Source organism: Carcharodon carcharias, chromosome 1 (genome assembly GCF_017639515.1).
Source record: "Carcharodon carcharias isolate sCarCar2 chromosome 1, sCarCar2.pri, whole genome shotgun sequence".
Lineage (NCBI taxonomy): Eukaryota > Metazoa > Chordata > Chondrichthyes > Lamniformes > Lamnidae > Carcharodon > Carcharodon carcharias.
Window position 1 is genome coordinate 95,752,067 of NC_054467.1, and position 24,466 is coordinate 95,776,532.

General features: G+C 42.6%; 1 protein-coding gene across 1 annotated transcript; it reads right to left on the reverse strand.

The window, feature by feature from the left end:
- Positions 1-17,285: 17,285 nt before the first annotated feature.
- On the reverse strand, positions 17,286-24,182 carry LOC121284763 (interleukin-8-like). Its single transcript, XM_041200389.1, has 4 exons — positions 24,071-24,182; positions 20,152-20,281; positions 19,838-19,917; positions 17,286-17,356 (listed from the first exon to the last, which is right to left on the reverse strand). The coding sequence occupies exons 1-4, from the start codon at positions 24,129-24,131 to the stop codon at positions 17,337-17,339; spliced, it is 291 nt and encodes a 96-aa protein (XP_041056323.1). The 5' UTR covers positions 24,132-24,182; the 3' UTR covers positions 17,286-17,336.
- Positions 24,183-24,466: the final 284 nt, after the last annotated feature.

Consider the following 24,466-nt stretch of genomic DNA (forward strand, 5'->3'; position numbering starts at 1 on the left):
GAAGGAGAGAATCTATCTCCACTTGGAGAGGCAGGGTTTGATCAGGATAGTCAGCATGGCTTTGTCAGAGGGAGGTCATGCCTAACAAATTTGATTGAGCTTTTTGAGGAGGTGACCAGTTGTGTAGATGAGGGTAATGTAGTTGATGTAGTTTATATGGATTTCAGCAAAGCCTTTGATAAGGTCCCACATGGGAAACTTATAAAGAAGGCAAATGCACACGGGATGTAGGGTAATTTGATAATTCAAAATTGGCTTAGTCGTAGGAGACAAAGGGTGATGACAGAAGGTTGCTTCAGTGACTGGAAGCCAGTGTCCAGTGGCGTACCACAGGGATCTGTGTTGGGTCCCCTATTATTCGTCATTTATATAAACAACATAGATGACTATGTGGGAGGTAGGATTAGTAAGTTTGCGGATGACACAAAGATTAGCCGGGTGGTTAACAGTGAAGTTGAGTGTCTTGGGCTACAGGAAGATCTCGACAGGATGGTCAAATGGGCAGATAAGTGGCAGATGCAATTTAACCCTGAACAGTGTGAGGTGATACACTTTGAAAGGAGTAATTTGACAATGAAGCATTCAATGAACGGCATGACACTAGGAAGTTCTGAGGAACAAAGGAACCTTGGCGTGTGTGTCCATAGATCTCTGAAGGCGGACAGGCATGTTGATGGGGTGGTGAAAAAGGCATATGGGACACTTGCCTTTATCAATCGAGGCATAGATTACAAAAGTAGGGAGGCCATGTTGGAGTTGTATTGAACCTTGATGAGGCTACAGCTGGAGTATCGTGTGCAGTTCTGGTCGCCACATTATAGGAAGGATGTGATTGCACTGGAGGGGGTGCAGAGGAGATTCACCAGGATGTTGCCTGGGATGAAACTTTTAAGTTATGAAGAGAGGTTGGATAGACTTGGGTTGTTTTCATTGGAGCAGAGAAGACTGAGGGGCGACCTGATCGAGGTGTACAAGATTATGAGGGGTATGGACAGGGTGGGTAGGGAGCTGCTGTTCCCCTTAGTTGAAGGATCAGTCATGAGGGGGCACAAGTTCAAGGTGAGAGGCAGGAGGTTTAGGGAGGATGTGGGGAAAAACATTTTTACCCAGAGGGTGGTGACGGTCTGGAATGCGCTGCCTGGGAGGGTGGTGGAGGCGGGTTGCCTCACATCTTTTAAAAAGTACCTGGATGAGCACTTGGCACATCATAACATTCAAGACCATGGGCCAAGTGCTGGTAAATGGGATTAGGTAGGTAGGTCTGATGTTTTTCACGTGTTGGTGCAGACTCGATGGGCCGAAGGGCCTCTTCTGCACTGTGTGATTCTGTGATTCTTTACTGCCAAGGTCATAACCCATCTCTACTCTCCCCATCCCCTGGATTTTTGGGGTTTAAATCAGGTTAATTTAGTTGACTAGTCCACTGTAGTAGAACAGAAATAATTCAGGTTTGTAAATCAGCTTGCAATCAATCTCTTGAGGAGAATCATACATATATCACTAACTCAACCCTGGTGTATCCCAGCACATGAATGCAAGAGGTTAGGCTGAAATGTTCAGAAGTGCTTTTAGCTGTGGTATTAAAGTAGAAGTTCCTGATCACCCACCACCTGAGGTCTCTGCAGCAAAGCTGCCAGTGCCTAGCCAATCCAGTTCACTTCACATGACATTCAGAAGTAGCTCTGTGCGCTGGACACAGACCAAGGGCCACAACAATACCCAGTTGTAGCACATCAGAGCTAGTTGCTCGCCTAGCCAAGTTGTGCCAGTTCAGCTCTGACACCGACATCCAACAAGTTGGAGAGATTTCGAGGTACGTGACTTCTACAAAAAACTCAATAACCAACCAAGTGTTTTTGTTTTCAACTGTTTAATTAATGACCTACCCCCCTCCCCCATTATAAGTTCAGGGGCAGAACTTTGCCCGTGGAGTGCGGGGTCAGCAGGGGCAGGTGGGGGTGGTCGGGAAGCCAACCACTGCCCAAGATCAACAGTTCACCGCGATTTCACGCTGGCAGGCCACTTAAGCCTCGCCCAGCGTGATACACGAGTGGCAGTGCTGACTGCTCCCTGTGCGGGCAGGGGGAGGAAGCCTAACGCACAACTCGTGCATGCGCATGAAAGAGCGCTGAATAATCTCCCTGAGGCAAGGATCTGCCTCAGGGAGATGAAGAATAAATTGAAAAAATTAATAAACAGCAGAAAAAAATGAATGAAACATGTCCCCTCATGTGACTGTGTCACATGAGCAGGGACACGTTTTTACTTAAAAATTAAAGCTTTTATTTCATTTGTTTTTGATTTTGGAAACCTCCTCCCGCCCGTGGATGGGATTTCCAAAAAAATGCAAAGGCCGCTTCGCCTTTTCGTCTGCCCGTCAACTGTTAGGTTGAATGGCCAGTGAAAAATTCAGTACAATTGGTAACTTAATAGCCTTACCAGGCCTTTTAATTGTCGGCGCGCATGCTGCTGGCTCCGGCACACTCCTGCTGACTGTACTATCGCGTGACTGCGCATTGATATTGGCACACTCGGCCGACGTCATCGTGCGTCATTTCACGCTTGGTCGTGTCTGGTGCGTGGCCACCCGCCAAGCTAAAAATCTTGTCCCAGGAGTTTTTTTTTTATTTGTTATGTGGGCTAGTTAGGCCACTCAACCCTTGGTACAAATGGGATCTATACAGTTGCACCTCAAAATTGCTGTCAAGGTCAGACTACCTCAATTATCTCACATTATGAGAGGCGGTCTCAGGCAGGTAACTGGCTACCTATCTTAGGGCCCTAGCCAAAATGGCAGTGGCCTGAACACCACTGTAAGTGGAACAGTAAGTTTCCAAAGCACCTTTCAAGCTATTTCTGCCCTAGTTACGCTGTAAGTGGGCAATTAAAATTGACCTTTTCATGCTAATTTTTAACCATTACTGGTGAAAGAAGAAAGAATTTGAATTTATATATCCTCAGGACATCCTAACATGTTTTACAGACAATTAATGGTTTCTGGCTGTGTAGATTTTGTCCTCCTCCACTGCTGTAACTTCAGCCAACATTTAGCAGAAATCCTGTTTGTACTACCTTTATTCAGGCTTCTCTGGTGATGCTCTCTACAGGTGTATGTCCAACCACTCCAAACTGGAACAACCTTTTCTGAAGGCTCTCCTGTAGATGGACCTCCAAAACTGCAAATTGAAATACCATCTTTGATGACTGCAGTTATTCCTAGCAGAACAAAATGACCAAAGACCTTGACTGCAAATCTTAGTATAATCAGCCAAAACCAGAATCCCCACCCTTGTCAATTGTACTTCCAATGCATCATTCAACATTGGAGCACCCTAACTTTATGTAGTTTAACTTTCAGCACATTACACCCAAACAACACCAGTCCTACTACCACAGGAATGGCACAATGTAATTGGACTCGAGATCAGTGGGCACTCCAGGAAATTTCACAATTGTATTTAAGTTTCACTAACTCTCTTGTTTATGGGACAAATTTTATTTGGAAATAGCCACAGATGATAGCAAAGGTACCAGGGGCAGGATTTTGGGCCAGACCCCCAATGTCAGGGTCAAGAGTGGTTCTTGACCCGCCTCATGTGGGCGGGTAGCCCTTATGTCTCTGATCTTGCCTCTTGGAAAAAGGCCCAGGAACAGGATTGTGTCCACCTCCATACTTGCCCCCAAAGTTCTGCCCCCATGCTCAACAGCACACTCCTACCAATGCTGGGCTTGTAGACATTTCTAATTTATAACTTGACATTTTGCATCATCAAACTAAAACTACTACACTGAAGATAAAAATACATCTCAAACAGAAAATGAAAGCATATATATATATTTATGTATATATACCATCAAAATATACAACTTTGTAGCATTACCAGCTAGTGAGTCATAATATGAAGCTGATGAAAGGGAAAAGATATTCCAGTAAATCATGGAACTTAGTTTGCTGTCTAGTCGATGTTTCCTCTTTTAATAATTAGAAAAGAGTTGTGTCCAAAACAGCATGAAGAATTCCCCTCGGGGTTAGATGTAAGATCTGGAATTGAATTATTTTGCAGCTCGTTTGATTCTACTTACTTGGAAACAACAGTAATAACCACAAAGTCTTATCAATGCTTGATAAGCGGACTAATGTTCATGTGAAAATGAAAGGAAGATACTACCAATTGTATCAATCGCAAAACTTGCTCCAAAGAGCTTTGACATAAAATATGATTGCCCCAAATAGATCATTAAATCCATAAATTTAAACAAGTAACCACATATCAAAAGATTATCTGTAAATTGTGCACATGTTCTAAATATGTTTAAAACTGCAAAATTGAAAGGAGGCTTGACTCAGGAGCAGGGAAATTGCCTCTCACAGAATGTTTGCCAGGGTTTCACTCTTCATGATTGTACAGAGAAAGCATAGGTTCTCAATAAAGAGGAGCAAAATAATTTCCAAGCAACAAAATGTGCAGATACAAGGGAAATATTAACAGATTTGTGAACTTGCAAAGGAACCTATACAAGACAGTTAATCTCAATCCCCATTTTCCATGGAAATTTTGTTCAAAATGTACTTGTATAATATCTTAATCACAACCACATCCTTCCCTCTCCATGTTTGCCTTGAACAAGAGGTTGACAATTCATAAATCTCAAAAATTGAAGAATTGTCCTTTGTTATTTTTATTAAATTATATTGGAAGGGGTTTAATTCTTTAATAGTTTAATCCATTTAATAAACTATTTGCTCAATTTTATCACTTGAGGAGATATTGTAACATTACATTGATTCAAGCTCATTCACAAATAAAATTGATGCAGCCTTGTCATGCCTGCTGAAATCCTATAGGTGACCTTTTTGACACTTTTAAGGGAAAGATATTAAAATACAGTAATATTATATGTCATGAACATTGATGTCATTTTATTGTAGTGTTTATTTGTGACTGGGATCTATTTGTAACGAAAGTTGATGAGAAGCAAATTCTCAGTAGAAATGAAATTAAGACCAATCAAAATTCCTTACAAAGAACAAAGAACAAAGAAAAGTACAGCACAGGAACAGGCCCTTTGGCCCTCCAAGCCTGCGCCGATCACATTGTCCAACAACTAAAAGATTTTGCACCTCCGGGGTCCATATCCCTCTATTCCCATCCTATTCATGTATTTGTCAAGCTGCCTCTTAAACACCACTATCGTACCTGCTTCCACCTCCTCCTCTGGCAGCGAATTCCAGACCCTCAGTACCCTCTGCATAAAAAACTTGCCCCACACATCTCCTTTATAGTTTTCTCCTCTCACCTTAAATCTATGTCCCTTAGCAATTGACTCTTCCACCCTGGGAAAAAGCGTCTGACTATCTACTCTGTTCATGCCACTCATAATTTTGTAAACTTCTATCAAGTCGCCCCTCAATCTCCGTCGCTTTAGTGAGAACAATCCGAGTTTCTCCAACCTCTCCTCATAGCTGGCATAAATGTGGCAGGAGCATCCAAAATGGCAATGTATCAATTAATGGTTTGTTTACTCTGGCACTCCAGTTTCTTTGTCCACTTTCAGTCGGTAATTTAAATCAGCCCTGTTGCAAATAATGTATCCGCATTTTGGTTGGTGCTGTTCCTTAATGCATGATATTGAAAGAAGAAATGTAAATACAATTAATGTCTGTATAGTGATCAGTAAAAGTCTGTTGCTTCAAAAGTGCTAAGGAATCTTCCAGTCACTGGGTTCAATTAACAAAAAGTTTCATGCAAAAACTCTTGTGCTTTAGGGTACCATAGGGAGAGTAGAGTTCCTGCACCTGTGCGTGAATGAATTTTTAAAATGTTGTACTTGTTACCTAAAATGTATTTAAAATGACTAAAATTAACCAGATTTGTTATGAAGATTATGTTGTCACTGTCTCTCAAAAATTAGGAAGCCAGTGTAAGTGAGAGTGGATTCTTTCCAAGAGATGGTGAAAGGATTTTACCATCTGCAGGTGATGATGATGGGTCTTCTTCCTCTTCAGTTTCCTCCATTCCCATCAATAAGATATAATGGGACTCTGCCATCTCTATAGAAACTGTTGATGAAATAGGTGAGTGTTCCAGGCCAGCCATGGAGGGGGAGCCAAGAAACAAACGAGTGACATCATCATCTTCTTCAGCGGAGGGAAGTAGTAATGAACCTCAGCACTGTCACATCAGTCAATCATACCCCCTATCACCATAGCTTATACTCAACTCAGTGGGGCCTTCATGAGTGTTTAGAACAGATGGCACAGGATGAGAAGCACATCTCGCAGGAGGTGAGAGAGGAAGAGGTAACTGTGGGCAGCCCCTCTCAGAGGATGGATGATGGATGCAGCCATGCTAAGCTGGGCAGAGATGCAGAGCCTCAAGGGTCACACACAAGGCGGGTCTTCCTAGCAGCTCCCCTTCAATTAAGGGTGGGCAACAAATGCTGGCCTTGCCAGCAATGTCCACATCTCATGAAAGAATAAGCAAAAAAAGCATCAGTGTGAAATGTGGCCAAATGCTGGTGTTCTCTGAGACAGTGTGGTCAATCTCTTGGAGAGCCATAAGTGGCATCATGCTGAGTGGATGCAGGAGCAATGCAATGGTAGACACAGGAAAAATGTAATATTCTGTAGAATTGCTCAGTCAGTGGCACTGATAGTGTAAAGATGTTTTTTTTTTATTCATTCACAGAATGTGGGCTTCACTGGCTGGGCCAGCATTTATTGCCCATCCCTAGATGCCCTTCAGAAGTGGTAGTGAGCTGCCTTCTTGAACCGCTGCAGTCCCTGTGGTGTAGGTACACCCACAGTGCTGTTAGGAAGGGAGTTCCAGGATTTTGACCCAGTAACAGTGAAGGAACGACGATATATTTCCAAATCAGAATGGTGAGTGACTTGGAGAGGAACTTCCGGGTGGTGATGTTCCCATCTAACAGCTGCCCTTGTCCTTCTAGATGGTAGTGGTCATGGGTTTGGAAGGTGCTGTTAAGGTGCCTTAATGAATTCCTGCAGTGCACCTTGTAGATGGCTAACACTGTCGCTGCTGTACATCGGTAGTGGAGGGAATGAATGTTTGTGGATGTGATGCCAATCAAATGGGCTGCTTTGTCCTGGTTGGTGTCAAGCTTCTTGAGTGTTATAGGAGCTGCACTCATCCAGGAAAGTGGGGAGTATTCCATCACACTCCTGACTTGTGCTTTGTAGATGGTGGACAGGTTTTGGGGAGTCAGGAGGTGAGTTACTCATTGCACTATCCCCACCTCTGACCTGCTCTTGTAACCACAGTATTTATATGGCTAGTCCATTTCAGTTTCTGGTCAATGGTAACCTCCAGGATATTGATAGTGGGGGATTCAGTCATGGTAATGCGATGGCGATGGTTAGATTCTCTCACATTGGAGATGATCATTGCCTGGCACTTGTGTGGTGCAAATGTTACTTAACACTTGTCAGCCCTAGCCTGGATATTGTCCAGTCTTGGCATTTGAACATATACTGCTTCAGTATCTGAGCAGAGAACGGTGCTAAACATTGAGTGATCATCCCCACTTCTGACCTTATGATGGAAGGAAGGTCATTGATGAAACAGCTGAAGATTGTTCAGCCTAGGACACTACCCTGAGGAACTCCTGCAGTGATGTCCTGGAGCTGGGATGACTGACCTCCAAAAAGTGGGTCATATGGAATGGATGCCAGGTGTGCATCAGCTGGTGGTTCTGTCTGATATTCAAGTGCCACATGAAAGAGCTGAGGAAGGCAGCAATAAAATTTAGGGTGCCAACACTCAATGGGCACTATCATCTTCTGCAGCTCCCTTGGCCCATCTGACTGAGGACCTATCAATGCAGGAAGGCCCTGTGGTCACGGCTACCCCTGCATTGACACAAGTGGGACAGCTGGTTGTGGGGCCCACACTGGCACTTCAGTGACAAGAGTGGGCATCTCAGCCGCATCCATAAACACACAAGCATGCTGCCTTCACCTCATCCTCAGACATGGAGGACACCATGTTGGAGCAGCCAAGAGTGGAGGATGCCAGGTTGATAGTCACTTGGGTGATCTTTGCTACGGTTGTGATCAATTGAAAAGACCCATTGTAGTGAAAAGGTTAATGTTCAGATCCCGACCTGTATTATTCTAATAATTGATGGGTTCATGGCAGACAAATAATGAAGTGAATCATTTAGGTGTAAAAGACAGGAGCCTGGAATTTCCATGGGCTATGGCTGATCTCTCACTGTTACCTTAGCAGAAGATCAGAGGATTCCCTGGAAAAACAATATAAAGGGTGAAAAACAGATTGCAAATATTGACAACAGTCTCAAATTTTGCTTACCATACTTCCATACGCGGTGAAAGATAGACACATTTGAATGAGGAGCAGGTCATTCAGTCTTATCATCTCTTCTGCCATTCAGTTTGTTGCTAGCTGATGCAAATGAAGGTGTTACTTCAAATAGTGTGGCAATTGGAGACCTGTCTCCCAGGCAACGTGGGGAACAGTGTAGTATTCAATTGTTCAATTGTTTGGTGTTTGACTATGTGTGTCTGTTGACTCTTTTCTGTTCTGTGTGCTGTTAGTCAAGCCTGGGTGTGATTACTGAGAAACTGAAACAAAAATGAAAGCAAGAAGCTGGAAGCATGAGAGTGCAGACATTTTAGAAGCACTATATATAAAGCTCCTGTTTAGGCATGGAAACTGACGTGTGATCTCTATATACCTCTGAGGCATAAAACACAATGGAAACTATGCTTCGTGTGGCATAGTAGTCATTCAACTATCCTGAAATCAGTCCAAAATGATTCTTAGCTCCCAAGGGTTTATTTCTGTTCTTTTCTCAGCCTAGTAACCTCTAAGCCTCAGAACTGTCCTTTACAGTGACAGTATTACTGGAGACATCTCCCTTTAGCTAAAGCTAGGCAAATCTTCCAGCCTCGTTTTAACTCCTCACGAATTTGGTCTTTTCAATCTGAGTGTGAACTTCAACCCACATTCCGGTGCAGTGAACCATAGAGATCTTCAGCCTCTAGCTGCTTTCTCTCTTTCTATCTCTCAGATCCTGACAGACTAACCCACCTGCCTGTGGTAGATTTTCAGGTACTGTCTGAATCAATGCTATGAACATTAGGATTGAACCCAAATTGGATGAACTGATGACAGCAGTAGGATTAATATCACCCACAAGCCAATCAGCCTCAAATTAAATTAAAGTATTAAAATCAAACAACAGTTGGACTAGATACAGTTTCAATGTTGTCTAACCATGAGGTGTGAGGATGGGACTCAGCACTATGAGCATTCACCTATGCAATTTCTGCAAAACTGTATTCTGTATGCTTACTAGGGATATGCCTGTTAATTATTTCTAAAAATAATTTAAGGTCTCCTGGGACACTTTCAAAGGACTTCATCTGGCTGATTTGTCTGTTGAATAATTTGTGAACTGGTTCTAGACTGTTGTTGGACAGATTTCAATATCTTGCATTTACTGCTTACCTTGATAAATAATGGTATTCACGAATTAACCGGTTTCCTAGGTTAGTGTCCTGCAAAATTGCCTGGAATGGCTGACTTTGTTAGCTTCTGAAGTGATGTGAAAATTTATGAAATTTTTACTTTTTTTCAGTTACTTTGCCCATAAGGTCAGGATTCAGTTTCATAGTGAATGAGAACTTGTCTAAGAAAAGTGAAATTTTTGCATTGGGCATAGGGAAATGAAATTGTAACTATCCTTAATGTAACAATTTGTTGCAGATCTCAGGGCTAGACTTGTTTCAGATTGTTAAAATCTCCACCTTTCCCATCATAAGAGTAAATTGTCATTCATTACTGTCAGGAAAAAGTAATAACTTTCATAATGTTACTGGAATTTATTGTAAGGTAGAAGTAGTGTGTGTCTGTGAGTGTGTGTGTGGATGGGACTTAATTGAATTAAAGACAGCTGGTCTGAAGGTTTTGATGTATCAGAAGAGAAGCTAGGTTTGAAATATTAAGTAGGTAAACATGGCTAGAGTTTTAGAATGTGAGGTAAAAAGGTAAAATTTGCATTTTTAGGTAAACCAGAACCTGAATTTTCAGCTAGGTGGGCGGGCGCAATCGGTGGGCCCAGGAACAGTCAGGAAACGGGCCACTGACCAAGATCAGCCCCCGACTGCGCTTTCACTCTGGCTGGCTAATTAAAGGCCAGCCAGCATGAAGTGCGTGCTAATACCATCAGCGCTGCCTGGGTTGGGAGCGGGAGGAGGACGTGCGCTGAAGTCAGCGCAGGCGGCGGGGAGAGCGGAATGAAAGCTCTCTGAAGAAAGAGAGCTGCCTCAGGGAGCTGAAGAATTTAATTACAAAAAAATGAAGATTTTAAAAACCGATATAAAAAGCCCATGCATCGGAAACAGTCACCTGAACATATACAACATAAAAATTCTATACAAACAGTTTTTTTTTTTTTCAATTTAATGACGGAAACCTCATCTTGCCCTTGGGTGAGGTTTCCTGAAAAATGCAATGGCTGCCTGGCCAATTCACCCGCCCGCCAACTGTAAGGTTGGACAGGCAGCAAAAAATCCCAATTAGTTGTGCAGTTAATGGGCTTAATAGGCCTCTTAACTGTCGGTGGGTGCGCTTCCAAGTTTAGCGCATGCCAGCTGACCGAAATATCGCATGAATGTGTGATGACGTCAGGATGCTTGCCCGACGTCATCGCGCGATATTTTACGCTCGGGCGTGTCGGTTGCACATCCACATGCCGAGCGAAAAATTCTGCCCCAGAGTAATTTGAATTTAAAAGAGGTGGTGAAATGTTACACTTAGCCAGAAGAAGCCAAGCAGTATGTTTATTTTTCCCAAAGCTTACTGATAAAATTGGTACTATGAAAGATTCTTATTATTAGAAAAGTAGAGTTGGAAAGACATATTGGGACAATGGGATTTACATTAAAAAGGGAGAAAATAAAGGAGATGAGGTTATGTGTAAAGGAAAGGAAGTCTAAGGTCTAACAAGTATGAAAAGCCTCCAGCCTCTGAGCCTCAAGTTGCTTTCTACATGAATTGAAGTGAAGAAAGCTCACTTTAAATTCAGCTGCTCAGGGTATTGTGTTACTTTGCCAGGGTCATTTAAAATCTATGGGCTGAATCTTCTGGCTGGCGTGCAGGTGATAGAGTCCGCATGCCAGTGCTTAAAATGTCACGCGCTGAAGTTGCACAAGCATCCCAACATCCGCGCACGACATCGTGATCTTTTGGTCGGTGGGCACGCTATGCAGTGGGACACGCGCCCACCATTAATTAAAGGCCTTGTTAAGGCCATTAACTCTCCAATCGACCAGGATTTTGAGGGGCTCGTCAAACTTCGGCTCGGTGCATGGGCCCAACGGGCAGGCTGGTAAATGACTTTTTAACAAGCCTCATCCAGTGACGGGATGAGGTTTGATATCGGAATTATAAAAGTATAATAATGTTTTTGTGTATTTCATTAACGTGTCCCATCTCGAGTGACATTTTCACATGAGGAGGACATGTTAATGATTTTTTTATTTTTCTATTTTTAATCTTTCACAGCCTTTCAGCGATCTCCCTGAGGCAGAACTTAGCCTCAGGGAGATATGTGCTCTTTTGAGCACATGTGCAAAAGAGCGCACTCTGGCATTCAGGGAATTCCCCCCCCCCCACTCCACCCCCACCCCCACTCACACAGGAAGCACATCCGTCGGGCAGCACACTGGGCAGGCCTTAATTGGCTCACCCGCTTAAAATGGCGGCAGGGCCTGTTTCGGTGGCGGAGATCAGCTGCCCGCCCATCAAAGGCAAAAGTCTGCCCAGTGTTTTACTGTTGCCTTAACAGAGATGTAACTGGGAGTTAGATTAACTAGGGGAGCTAGGAGTTATCATCGTAGTAATTTTTAAACCTATGTATGCGCGTAAAATCATTTTTTTATTAATAAGTTTTTAATTTAGTTTTGAAAGAAACCTATAAGACCCAGCGGTCTTATTACTACTGAATTCAAGGCATGCATCTCGAAATGAATGCATATTGTAAAATAGTTGCGACAATTGTTTTACGTTTCCCTCTGGGATTTGAACAGCTCAGTATTTACAACCGGCTGTGCCATAACATTACTATTCCTATAGCCCATACCTCGTAAATGAAAGGATTCCTCGCACATTATAGTTGTAGGTTACCTTATGCAAAAGTGCACATGTCATAGCTGAAAAGATTCCTTGGTCATCTCAACCACAGATTACTTCATACAGAGGTCTTATTTTCATTCATAGTGACCAAAGACTACTGATGGAAAACAAATTCAGAGTTAGCCATGAGAGAGATATTGGGAAATATCCTGAACTGAAACACAACTACTCTAAGACCTAGCTAGTGAATGAACACACAACTATTTTGGTGGAGATTGACGAACAGTGGCAACACATACTTCGTAAGAAATCAAGGCTATTTTAATAACAGGCATATTTTGCATATATGATTAATTCATGCACAAGTCATGTGTAGCAACTTTACTGAATGATACTCAGTATTGTGCTTAAAATACCTCTCCCAAAAAGAGGCTGTTAGGCCATATTTAGATCATGTCGACTGTTTCAGGCCAACCTAATGCTGCAGAAGAGTCTTCAAGCAGGTCTTAGGCCCCTTATTTAAATATACAAGGAGCTCAAAGCCTGTTTCAGCTGCAGGCGCTGAGTACTTTTAGAATATGACAGGCAGCACATCTTTGACTTGTACTGAGCGTGTACTTCCTGTTCGCCAAGTTGAAGGCTTGGAAAGCTATTTAGCAGCCATACAATGAATGATGCATGATCAAACGTCGAGGCCATTTCTCCTTCTTAGTCACTACAGTCAACACAACTGTTACACAAAGATCTTTTGAAATTGTGGTGCAATTTTGACTTAGTGCAATTTTGATTTTGTGCAATAGTGCAAAACCCAGGTGGTGAAATAACTTCAATCAAAATAAATTCAGAAAAAATGTAAGGTAGGTTGCCCATTTGGTTTCACTCATGATACACTATCGCACAAAGTCAGAGTAGAAACCTTTTGATCAACTAGACCAAGGTAATGAAAAATCTCTCAAAGCAAAAAAGAACAAAATTATCCAGGGAATAGTTTTATTTAAAAATGCTTTTCTTCCAGTTAATCATCCAATAAGAGCACTTTCTTCTGCAGCTACATTACAAACATTGGAGTTTCTTTTTTATAAAATTAATTTATGGGATGTGGGTGTCGCTGGCTGGGCCAGCATTTATTGCCCATCCCTAATTGCCCTTGAGAAGGTGATGGTGAGCTGCCTTCTTGAACTGTTGCAGTCCTTGAGGTGCAGGTACAACCACAGTGCTGTTACGGAAAGGGTTTTCCAGGATTTTGACCCAGTGACAGTGAAGGAACAGCGATATATTGCCAACTCAGGATGGTGAGTGGTTTGGAAGGGAACTCCCAGGTTGTGGTGTTCCCATGTGTCTGCTGCCCTTGTCTTTCGAGATGGTTTTGGGTTTGGAAGATGCTGTCTCAGAAGCATTGGTGAGTGTCTGCAGTGCATCTTGGAGATGGTACACACTGCTGCTACTGTGTGACGGTGGTGAAGGAAATGAATGTTTGTGGAAGGGCTGCCAATCAAGTGGGCTGCTTTGTCCAGGATGGTGTCAAGCTCTTTGAATGTTGTTGGAGCTGTGCACATCCAGTGGAGAGTATTCCATCACACTCCTGGCCTGTGCCTTGTAGATGGTAGACAGGCATTGCGGAGTCAGGAGATGAGCTACTCACTGCAGGATTCCTAGCCTCTGACCTGCTCTTGTAGCCACAGTATTATATGGCTAGTCCAGTTCAGTTTCTGGTCAATGCTAACCCCCAGGATGTTGATATTGGAGGATTCAGTGATGGTAATGTCATTGAATATCAAGAGGCAATGGCAATATTATCTCTTGTTGGAGATGGTCATTGCCTGGTAATTGTGTGGCATGAACATTACTTGACTCTTGTCAGCTCAAGTCTGGATATTGTCCAGGTCTTGATGCATTTGGACAGGGATTGCCTCAGTATCTCAAAAGTTGTGAATGGTGCTGAACATTGTGCAATAATTAGCGAATATCCCCACTTCTGAACTTATGATGGAAGGAAGATCATTAATGAAGCCGTTGAAGATGGTTGGGCCGAGGCCACTACCCTAGGAACTCCTGCAGTGATATCCTGGAGCTGAGATGACTGACCTCCAACAACCACAATCATCTTCCATTGTGCTAGGTGTGACTCCAACCAGCGGAGAGTTTTCCCCATGATTCCTATTGACTCCAGTTTTGCTAGGGCTCCTTAATGCCACACTCGGTAAAATGCTGCCTTGATGTTAATGGCGCTCACTCTCACCTCACTTCTGGACTTCAGATCTCCTGTCCATGCTTGAACCAAGGCTATAATGAGGTCAGAAGCTGAGTGGCCCTGGCAGAACTAAAACTGAGTGTCAGGTTGTTGCTAAGCAAGTGCCACTTGATAGCACAGTTGATGAGTCCTTCCATCACTCTACTGATGATCGAGAGTAGATTGATGGGGCAGTAATTGGCCGGGTTGGATTTGTCCTGCTTCTTGTGTACAGGATATACCTGGGCAATTTTCCATATTGCTGTGTAGGTGCCAATGTTGTAGATGTACTAGACCAGCTTGGCTAGGGGCGTGGCAAATTCTGGAGCCCAAGTCTTCCGTACTATTGCTGGAATATTGTCAGGGCCCATGGCTTTTGCAGTATCCTGTGACTTCAGCCATTTCTTGATATCATATGGAGTGAATTGTATTGGCTGACGAGTGGCATCTGTGTTGCTGAGGACCTCTGGAGGAGGCTGAGATGGATCATCCACTTGGCACTCCTGGCTGAAGATTGTTGCAAATGCTTATCTATTGCACTGATGTGCTGGGATCCTTCATTCATTGAGGATGGGGATATTTGTGGAGCCTCCTCCTCCAGTGAGTTGTTTAATTGTCCACCAGCATCCTCGTCTGTATGTGGCAGGACAGCAGAGCTTAGATCTGATCTGTTGGTTGTTGAATTGCTTAGCTCTGTCTGTCACTTGCTACTTATGCTAATGGTGCTCTTGGCATGCCATCCTGCACCCTTCATTCAACCAGGGTTGATGCCCTTGCTTGATAGTAATGGTAGAGTGGGGGATATGCCGGCCCATGAAGTTACAGATTGGGTTGGGTACAATTCTATTGATGATGGCCCACAGTGCCTCATGGTTGCCCAGTCTTCAGTTGCTAGATCTGTTTGAAATCTACCACATGGTGGTAGTTCCACACAATATGATGGAGGGTATCCTCAATGTGAGGATGGGACTTTGTCTCCACAACGACTGCACAGTGGTCACTCCCACTGATACTGTCATGGACAAATGCATCTGCGGCAAGCAGGTTGGTGAGGATGAGGCCAAGTATGTTTTTCCCTTTTGTTGGTTCCCTCACCACCTGCTGCAGACCCAGCCTAGCAGCTGTATCCTTTTGGACTCAACCAGCTCGGTCAATCGTGGTGCTACTGAGCCAGCCAGAATATATTCTGTGCCCTTGCTACCCTCAGTGCTTCGTCCAAGAGGTGTTCAACATGAAGGAGCACTGATTCATTAGCAGTGGGCAGTTGGCAGTACATGGTAAGAAGCAGGAAGTTTCCTTGCCCACCTTTAAGAGACTTCAAGGGGTCCTGAGTCGATGTTGAGGACTCCCAGGTTAAGTCCTTCCCGACTGCGTACCACTGTTCCATCACCTCAGCTGGGTCTGTCCTGCCAGTGGGACAAGACATACTCAGGGATGGTGATGGTGGTGTCTGGGGCATGATGTGTAAGGTATGATTCCGCGAGGATGACTATGTCAGGCTGTTGCTTGACTAGTCTGTGAGACATCTCTCCCAATTTTGGCACAAGCCCCCAGATGTTAGCCAGAAGGACTTTGCAGGATCGACAGGGCTGGGTTTGTTGTTGTTGTTTCTGGTGCCTAGGTCAATGCCAGATGGTCCATCAGGTTTTATTCCTTTTTATTGGCTGGTTTGACACAATTGAGTGACTTGTTAGTTCAACCACATGACTGTGGATCTGGAGTCACATGTAGGCAAGGCCAGGTTAAATTGGCAGATATCCTTCGCTAATGGGAATTAGTAAACCAGATGGGTTTTTACAGCAATCATTGTCATTAAACTTTTAAATTCCACCATCTGCCGTAGTGAGATTTGAACCCTGGTGCCCAGGGTCTTAAGCTGTATCTCTGGATGACCAGTCTAGTGACAATACCACTAAGCCCCCTATTCTGCAGATAATTTGTGTCTCACACAGATCAGTTTTGGATAGATTCTAAGCTCCAATTGTTTTTCCAGAAACAGACACAGGTCCCAGTTAAAATTTCATTCACCAATAAAGACTGCAGTAAATTGACACCAATGCTAGTGACAGAAAAATGTTCTTGTTGTATTTTTATACAAAAGTTTGTGTTCAAATTGGAGCTGGAACTATGTTTGATTCAATAACGGGAAACATTTGCTTTGCCATCTATATAGCAAATAAATCAAAATTTCAGCAGTGAACCAAATTTAGTTTGTGAATCAGCCTGAAACAAAGAAATATTGCAATATGTTTACAGTGGAAGAATGAGTTTATTTAATTGATTGAATTACTGCTCAAAGCAAACAACTTTCAAACCATTTTAATAGATATAACAATGGATGATTATTCCAAGCTGGATACTTATGGTATGCCAACATCTCAATCCAGGCGAAACATAGATTGGTGATGAGGTAGTGTGTAATTAACATATCAGTTCATTGTGAACAATATTTCCATGCAACATGGAACAGAATAATTTGAGTTGTGTCAAAACTAATGCCCATGTCCCATTTGAAACAATAAAAGGTAATGTAACTAAAACTGTCTGACTCATTTCGTTGTTCCACAAGTTTAGAAACATATTTTAATTTCCTCCCGCATCTAATTATCTAGTATTTTGAAAATTATTTTCCAAATATTATAGAAAGCAGAAAACAAATTGAATGCAGTCACAATACAATTTGTAACAGTGTTGTAAAAACTACATGCATTATTTCCTGTGGAAAAAAAGCCTCAAACAAGGTACAAAGCTTGTTTGCATTGTACTTTTTAATTGATTTCTTTGTCTCTGCTTAAAATTCTAATAAGCAACAGGCTTGAGAGATGGGAAAATTCTTAACAAAAACGAAGAGGAAATGATAGAACAATCTGTCAGAAATATGACATTAGCGATTTAGCACACTGACTAAAGCTCTCTTCATTGCAGCATTCATATTTCAGGTGATCTGGATGTGGAATCAAGTCCATCCAATCAGGGTCTCTTACTCAGTTGCGCAGTCTGGCAGCTGAAAAATTAAATTAAATTTTCAGTTGCAAATCTTACACCACTTTTAATGATCTCCAAAATGTCTTCGTTAAATATGTTATTGAATATTATACACCTGACAATAATATATAAGATGAGCAACATTATCAATGTCCATGGAAATTACAGGGTTAGAAAGAAAGTGCCTCCCTTCTAGTAAAAGGTACATTACAACAATGATGCAAGTTAGAACCTCATTGCTAAGTATTGTCAATACTGTATGAAACTGGTACGAGCAGGACTATTGCTAGTGCGAAGACAAAAGCTTCGGCAGAAGGGAGGAGGAGACGAAGGGAGACAAGTTAGAAGTAAAATCTATATTTTGCCATTTGTTTTGTATTCATATGAGCAGAAAAATCTATTCAGACACTTTAGTGAAGCACTGAGGGAGCGTTGCATTGCCAGAGGTGCCACATTTCAGATGAGACATTAATCCAAGATGTATCTGCCTGCTTGTAAAGGTATAAAAGATCCCATGACAGTATTTTGAAGAAGAACAGGGGAGTTATCCCCAGTGTCCTGGCCAATATTTATCCCTCATGTTATGATCCCCGTTGGGAAACCGTAAACCAAAATAACCAAATTTACTAAATGACCCACAAATAAAGAAATTATCAACAAGATTTCACTTTTTGTAACTTTTACATTAACACGAATCAGAACCAACACAAATTAAACATGAATTAGTGGGCAAATGATATTTCTAATAAAAAAATAAATTTCACTTTAAATAGTTAATACAACAAAGGAACATTCCAGTATATTTACAAGTAATAAAATGGGGGAATGGGTTTACTTAATTAATTATGCAACCATACACAGATGCATCACTCCCTGCACAAATGTAGCACAATGTAGTTACACAGTTCCACAATATGCTGTTCTTCATTCACACAGGGTAGATGGAGAGTCCTATCCAACAACAGCTTGCACCTTTGAGTTTCAAAGTACAATTATCATCAGCAAGGCACGCTTCAGTGAACCTTCTCTCCCTCAGGTCACAAGAGTCCTAATGGTGTAGCTCTCCAGAGTTCCTTTTCAACTAATAGCACCCCGGTTCACAGTTTGGCCCAAACTTCTGGGAAAACACCCAATTCTACAGTGTCTCTGAGGTATTCACAGCTTTCCAGTTTTTGGACATTTCCAGCCAGCTCCCACAGTTCATCTAAAAGCTCCTGTCTCCTTTTTTGCCAAACAGAAAAATTTTCCCCCTCCTGAAGATGATTTGCTTCTTCTCCTCACAAGAATTCAATGTGTTCTTCTTTCAGTCTCTGTCTGCTTTCTCTTTGTGTCTTTCTATGTGCACTGATCACCTTCACCCCCCAGCTCCTCTGCTAATAGCCACCCTTCGTGTCTGCAGTTCTCTTATGGCCAGAATTTTTCCCTTGTCGGGCTGGCTCGGAGGGAATGGGTGGGGGCGGTCGGGAAGCCAACCACCACCCATGATCAGCTCCGCACCGTGATTTCACATGGGCAGGCCAATTAAGGCCTGCCTTGTGTGGATCGTGAGTGACAGTGCTGAGCACTACCTGTGCGGGCAGGGGGGAGGAGGAAAAGCCAGGCCTTGCATGCAGTTCACGCATGCATGCAAAAGAGTGCTTCAATCTCCTCGAGGCAGCTCATGTGACTGTGTCACATGAGATGGAGCATTTTTTAAAATTCAAAATAAAGTTTTTATTTAATTTGTATTAGCTTTAGGAAACCTCATTCCGCTTGTGGATGAGGTTTCCTAAAAAATGTAAAGGCCGCCTGGTCTTTTCACCTGCCTGCCAACCGTTAGGTTGAATGGGCAGCATAAAGTTCAAGTTAATTAGCTCATTAATGGCCTTAATAGGCCTTTCAAGTATCGGTGTGTGCGCAGCCGACTCCAGCACGCGCCTGCCGAACAAGATAACATTGGGATGCACGCCCGATGTCATTACACATCATATTACATTCGGGCGTGTCAGGTGCCTGCTCGCACATCAAAGGTAAAATTCTGGCCTGTGTGTCTGTCAACCACATGGGTCCTTTGTATCTTCCTTCCTGTTGGTACTGCTTCGACATCAAGGTTCACCAGGTCACATGGGCCAGTATCTTTTATTATCCAAGAAAATTACAATTGAACATTTACAATTGATGCAAACTCTTAAACGTCTTTTTCTAACAATCTTAATAACAATCACAGATTCCACAGACCTTTAAAAAAATACAAAGCTTTCTTACTGCGCTGTTTCTGGATCAAAATCATCACACTCAAGCAACATCACAAAAAGCAGATTCTTTGGCCAATGTCACATTTCTCTTTGTGGGAGTTTGCTGAGTGTAAATTAGTTACCTCATTTCCTACATTTCAACAGTGGCTACACTTCAAAAATTACTTCAATGGCTGTGAAGCTCTTGGATGTGCAGCAGTCATGAAAACCATGATGTAATTGAAAGTTTTTCTCTCTTTTTCATCCAAATTCTAAGAAACACCAACCTTTCTTGGCTTTAATGATGATCTTCACCCATTGGGCTGTAGGATTCACGCATAATTTCTTGCCATTTTTCAGGGTGACACTGTGAAGAGAAAGCAAACTTTTAAAATCTAACCCACAGAAATTGCAAGTCCCCCACTGAAAGGTGAGAATTCAGCAAAAAATTAAAAGAAAACTCTTAGATTATGCCTCATAGGCACCAATTAATCCAAACTGACTGTAACAAAGAGCACAATTTAGTTAAATAGACATAATAAAAAGCAAAAGAAGGTGCCAGTTCTTTGGTACAAGGGAAGGCTCTGATACATTTACTCACATTATCTCTGTCGTCACGCAATGAGATCCTCTGGGAATATATTTCATACTTTGCATAATCCTTGGGTCAATAGGCCTGGAGGTAGTCCAGATACATTTACAGCGTCCCTGGATTCCTGGGATCGGAATGCCTGTGAGTAGGTATTTTAAATTATATTCAATTATCAGTTGAAGTGGGAGAACCTCATGCTTTGTGTCTACATTGAGATATTTATATTTCTTCTGTATGTAACCTATTGTGATAGAGTATATCTATCCTAATACTCAAAAACTACAAGCACTCATTTGCAGAGAGCATCCATCCTCAAGATTAATTAGCAGCATGCCTACAGAGAGGTTCACCTACATGGTATTAAAATACAACGACCTGGATGTTGCAGCAAAAATAATGGAGGGGCTGTCAACATTCACCATTATTAAAGAGTAAACTTCTGAAAACCAAACAAGAGCAGTTAAACATAAAGTCAGGAGATTGCTATCAAGTTGATCTGTTCCCCGCAAGCTATGCTGAAACTCCTCCCATCTTTCCTCATCTAAATCTACCATCATAACCATCTATTCCCTTCTCTCTCACTTGCTTGTTTAGTTTTCCTTTAAATGCATCTAGGCTATTCACCCCAACCAGTCTCTGTGGTAACAAGTTCCACATTCTTATCACCCTTTGAGTGAAGATGTTCCTTCTGAATTCCCTTTTGGATTTCTTGGTGACTAACTTATATTGATGGCCTTTAGTTGAGCTCATTCCCCATAAGAGGAAACATTCTCTTTAGTCCACTCTATCAAAACTTTTCATAATTTTAAAGCCCTCTATTCGGTCACCCCTCGGTCTTTTATTCAGAAGAGAAAAGAGGCTCGGCCTGTCACTCTTTTCTGGTATGTAAACCCATACATTTCTGGTATCATCCTTGCACCCTCTTCACTTCCTCTATATACTTTTTATAACATTGCAATCAGAACTGCACTCCAAGGACCAAATTTTCTACCCCTGTTGGCGTTGGGCATGTTTGGTGGTGTGAGCGCACAATATGGCGAGAAGACAAAAAATCGGTTTTATGCCATCATGAAATCGGTTTGCAATCCGCTGCTCCACCCGTCCATGGCAATCTGCATTTCCCACCACCCCACATCGGGAACCGAATTTCAATACTTTAACATCTCATTATAAGCCCTGATGGCCGGAATCATCCCCTCATGCTGGAGAGCTGCAATTAATCTCCAGGATGCTGCTGTGTGTGACCCTTGAGAAAAATTAAAGGGACATTTAAAAAATTGGGTTTTTTGACTTTTTCTTTGAATATTTCTCATTGCCAGATATAAAAATATTGAAAATCGGTGCGGGAAAAGGATGTTTGGCTGATAGTCAAGCATCATCTAATTGAGCAATGGGTCTTTTTGCTTTCCAATTGGTGTAGGAAAGCAGTACATCACAAGAATGGATGTGTTAGCCGATGAATGGCAATCAGCGTCGGATCGCCACTCCGCTCCTATTTTCTTACCCAAAATATTTTTCTATCCCATCTCACCTGACCTTCCAACTTAGACTGGGTGAGATCTGAGCAGTGCAGCACATCCCCAGGGCCCAGTGTCAAGGGCAGCTTTGTCGAATGCAAGGAGGCCACACCCCCATTTTTACAGCGCTAGTTGCCATAAACGAGGTAAGTTAAAGGTCCAGCCAAGTTTAAAGTTCCTAGACAGGCCAGGAAGTAGGTAAGTGTATAAGGTATGTGGGTAGAATTTGTGAGTGGGGCAGGGATTTTGTGGTGGGGTAGGGGGGGGTGCAGCTCAGATTGGGTTGTCTCTCGTAATGGGGGGGGGGTGGTTGGGCCTCAGGGAAGGGAGTTGGGTCAGGCCTCGGGGGGTGGGGGGGCAGGTGTCGGGTCAGGTTGGATCTCTGAGTGGAGGTTCAGGTTAGACCTCAGGCGGGTGGTGGTTCAAGTCTTGAGGAAGCTGGGTTGGGTCTCGGTGGGGAGGCCGAGTTTGGCCAAGCCTCAGGGAGGTTGGGTCAGGTCTCAGAGGGAGTTGGGGCCAGGCCTCGGGGTGGTGGGTTGGGTCCGTTGGGCCTTGGGAGATGGGACAGATCGGGCCACGGTGGGAGTTGGGTCAAGTCTTGGGGGCGGGGAGGTGGTGAAAGTTGGGAGTTGGGCCTTGGGGGCAGATCCATGGGGGGAATCCTGTGGGTGTATCCCAATGTGGGGGGTGGTAGTCAGGGTGTTGGGAGGAGTCCCATGGGGTTCAGGGTTGTGGGGAGAGCACTGTGGGAAGGTTGGTGTGGGTCTGCACAATAATTAGCCAGAAGTTAAAAGTGGTTTTAGCCCTTCTAATTTATTCTGGGTAGCTATGTAACACAGTCAGAACCATCCGAAGTTTGCTATATAAGTCGCATTTTTGGAAGGTTCCCAGTGCAGGGCAATTACCCATCAGATTGCACCTTCCAGACAATTGAGTGCAAACTTTTCTTGGGAACTAGCCCTGCCACCGCCCCCCTCCCAAGGTTGCACTGTCCTGGAGCTCAGACGTTACAGCCCAATGTCTTTATAAGTTTGGAGTCTCATGCTTACATATTTTAATTGTTGTTGTAGGTTAAAAAGCTTTTCTTTCTTTTGTTTATCTCTCTCCCTTAACCTTAACTTAGTCACCTTTTATCTACACTTAGGGAGAACATCTTTTCAGAAAGCGCTGAAGAGTCGGGTCAAACAAATGCATTGTTATTGGACGAACAATGAATCAGACATCCAATAAAATTAAACAGGTGGCACATTAAATAATGCCACAGCATCACTGCATGGTTCTTGAAATGACAAGCTAGTGTGTACATAGACTAAAGGCACAAAAAATTTACACTATCTGTGAACTGTTTTTGAAATTGATAAATTATTTTATTCAGCTGATAACCAACTAAATTCATTTCAATTAGTGAATTTTACTAGTGATTGCTACTAAGTTTTAGAACGAATCTCAGATTTACTATTAGTTTGCTGAACCAATAGCAGAAAGGTACGTTTGAATTCCAAATACCCTTCTGATTTGCCCAGAGTTATTGACAATTTGTGAACCGTCAACAATGGCCTGCAGAACATCAAGAATAGACAAGGCAATGTGCTACGTGCTAATTTTAAAAGTTTGCTGTTTTCTTCTGCACTAACGGCAACTGGATTGCTAAGGAGAAGTACTGCTGTCCCCATATGTACTGAGCTGTGTGGGTTTTTCTGAGTGGTAGCACCATCTCAAAGCTTTTTGGATCACTACGATCATCATTGCTGCGGATAATTTCCCTGGACCTGGCAAATTTTGGCTTTGGATCAGAGCAAACAAGGGTCTTTCTAATGGCAACCATCGCCAAAAACTCAAATTCATCAAAATGCCAGGCTATTAAATATTAATTGTCCCAAGTTTGGTAGAATGCTTTTTTAAACTATGCCTGACATGCTGGGAGCAGCTAGAGATTAGCCTAGAGATAACATAATTGCATAATTTACACGATTTTGCAAAGACAAATTTCAGACCCAGAAATTCCTGTAGGCAGCATCAGTGAGTGGGTTAACTCGCCCATGCAGGATTCCTCTACCTGCTGCCAGGCATACATGAAATGTACACAGATGAACACTTCCTTAAAAAGCAGCTGCGGGAAGGCTGCTGTAAAGGCATTAAGCACTTTTTCATATATCAACAACAATCATTTCCAAGTTATGGAGTTTCAGATTAAAGGGAGCTTAAAATGATTCTTTGTACTGTCATTACATTTCAAAAGTTATTATTAAATACAGATTTTAGTCATAAAATGAAATTTGTTCAAGCTTCTTTTCCCCCTATAACTGAGGAGCACACTCCGATATATATACTAGGGTGGAATAAACAAGTTACTAACTCAAATTCAAGACTCTTTTCCACTCCAAAATACTAGTCCACAAATGTCGACATACCCTGTGCAGTAATGGCACACAGAAGCAGGATAAGGATGGTCAGAGTAGCTGCTCTGTTCATCTTTAACTCTGGGATGCTGAGGAGATTTTTGCTGAAGGATCCTTTGTTTACCGTCTCTCTCCCTCTCTGCTGAGTGAAGTCCTACTGAAGAGTAGCCCACTGAGCTCCTATTTATTAAGCTTGTTCATTTTCATTTTGCACAACCTGCAGAGGTGAGCATTGCTAAACATGGGGAACCCCATGAGGAAATTCCCTTCAGACTTAAACACTGTTTAACACTGATGTCATTAAAACGAAGGGAAGATATTATCAATATTATTCCATGACGTAAGCTTGACCAGATGACCTTTAACTCTTCAACAGTTCTGATGAAATGTCATCAGCCTGAGAGGTTA

Bases quoted from the DNA above. Each gene is read 5' to 3' on its own strand.
- LOC121284763 (XM_041200389.1), bottom strand. From the start codon at position 24,131: ATGAACAGAGCAGCTACTCTGACCATCCTTATCCTGCTTCTGTGTGCC. The intron at 20,282-24,070 runs GTATGTCGACAT...ACCTACTCACAG, and splicing joins GTGTGCCATTACTGCACAGG to GCATTCCGATCCCAGGAATC. The intron at 19,918-20,151 runs GTGAGTAAATGT...TTCTCTTCACAG, and splicing joins TGCGTGACGACAGAGATAAT to TGTCACCCTGAAAAATGGCA.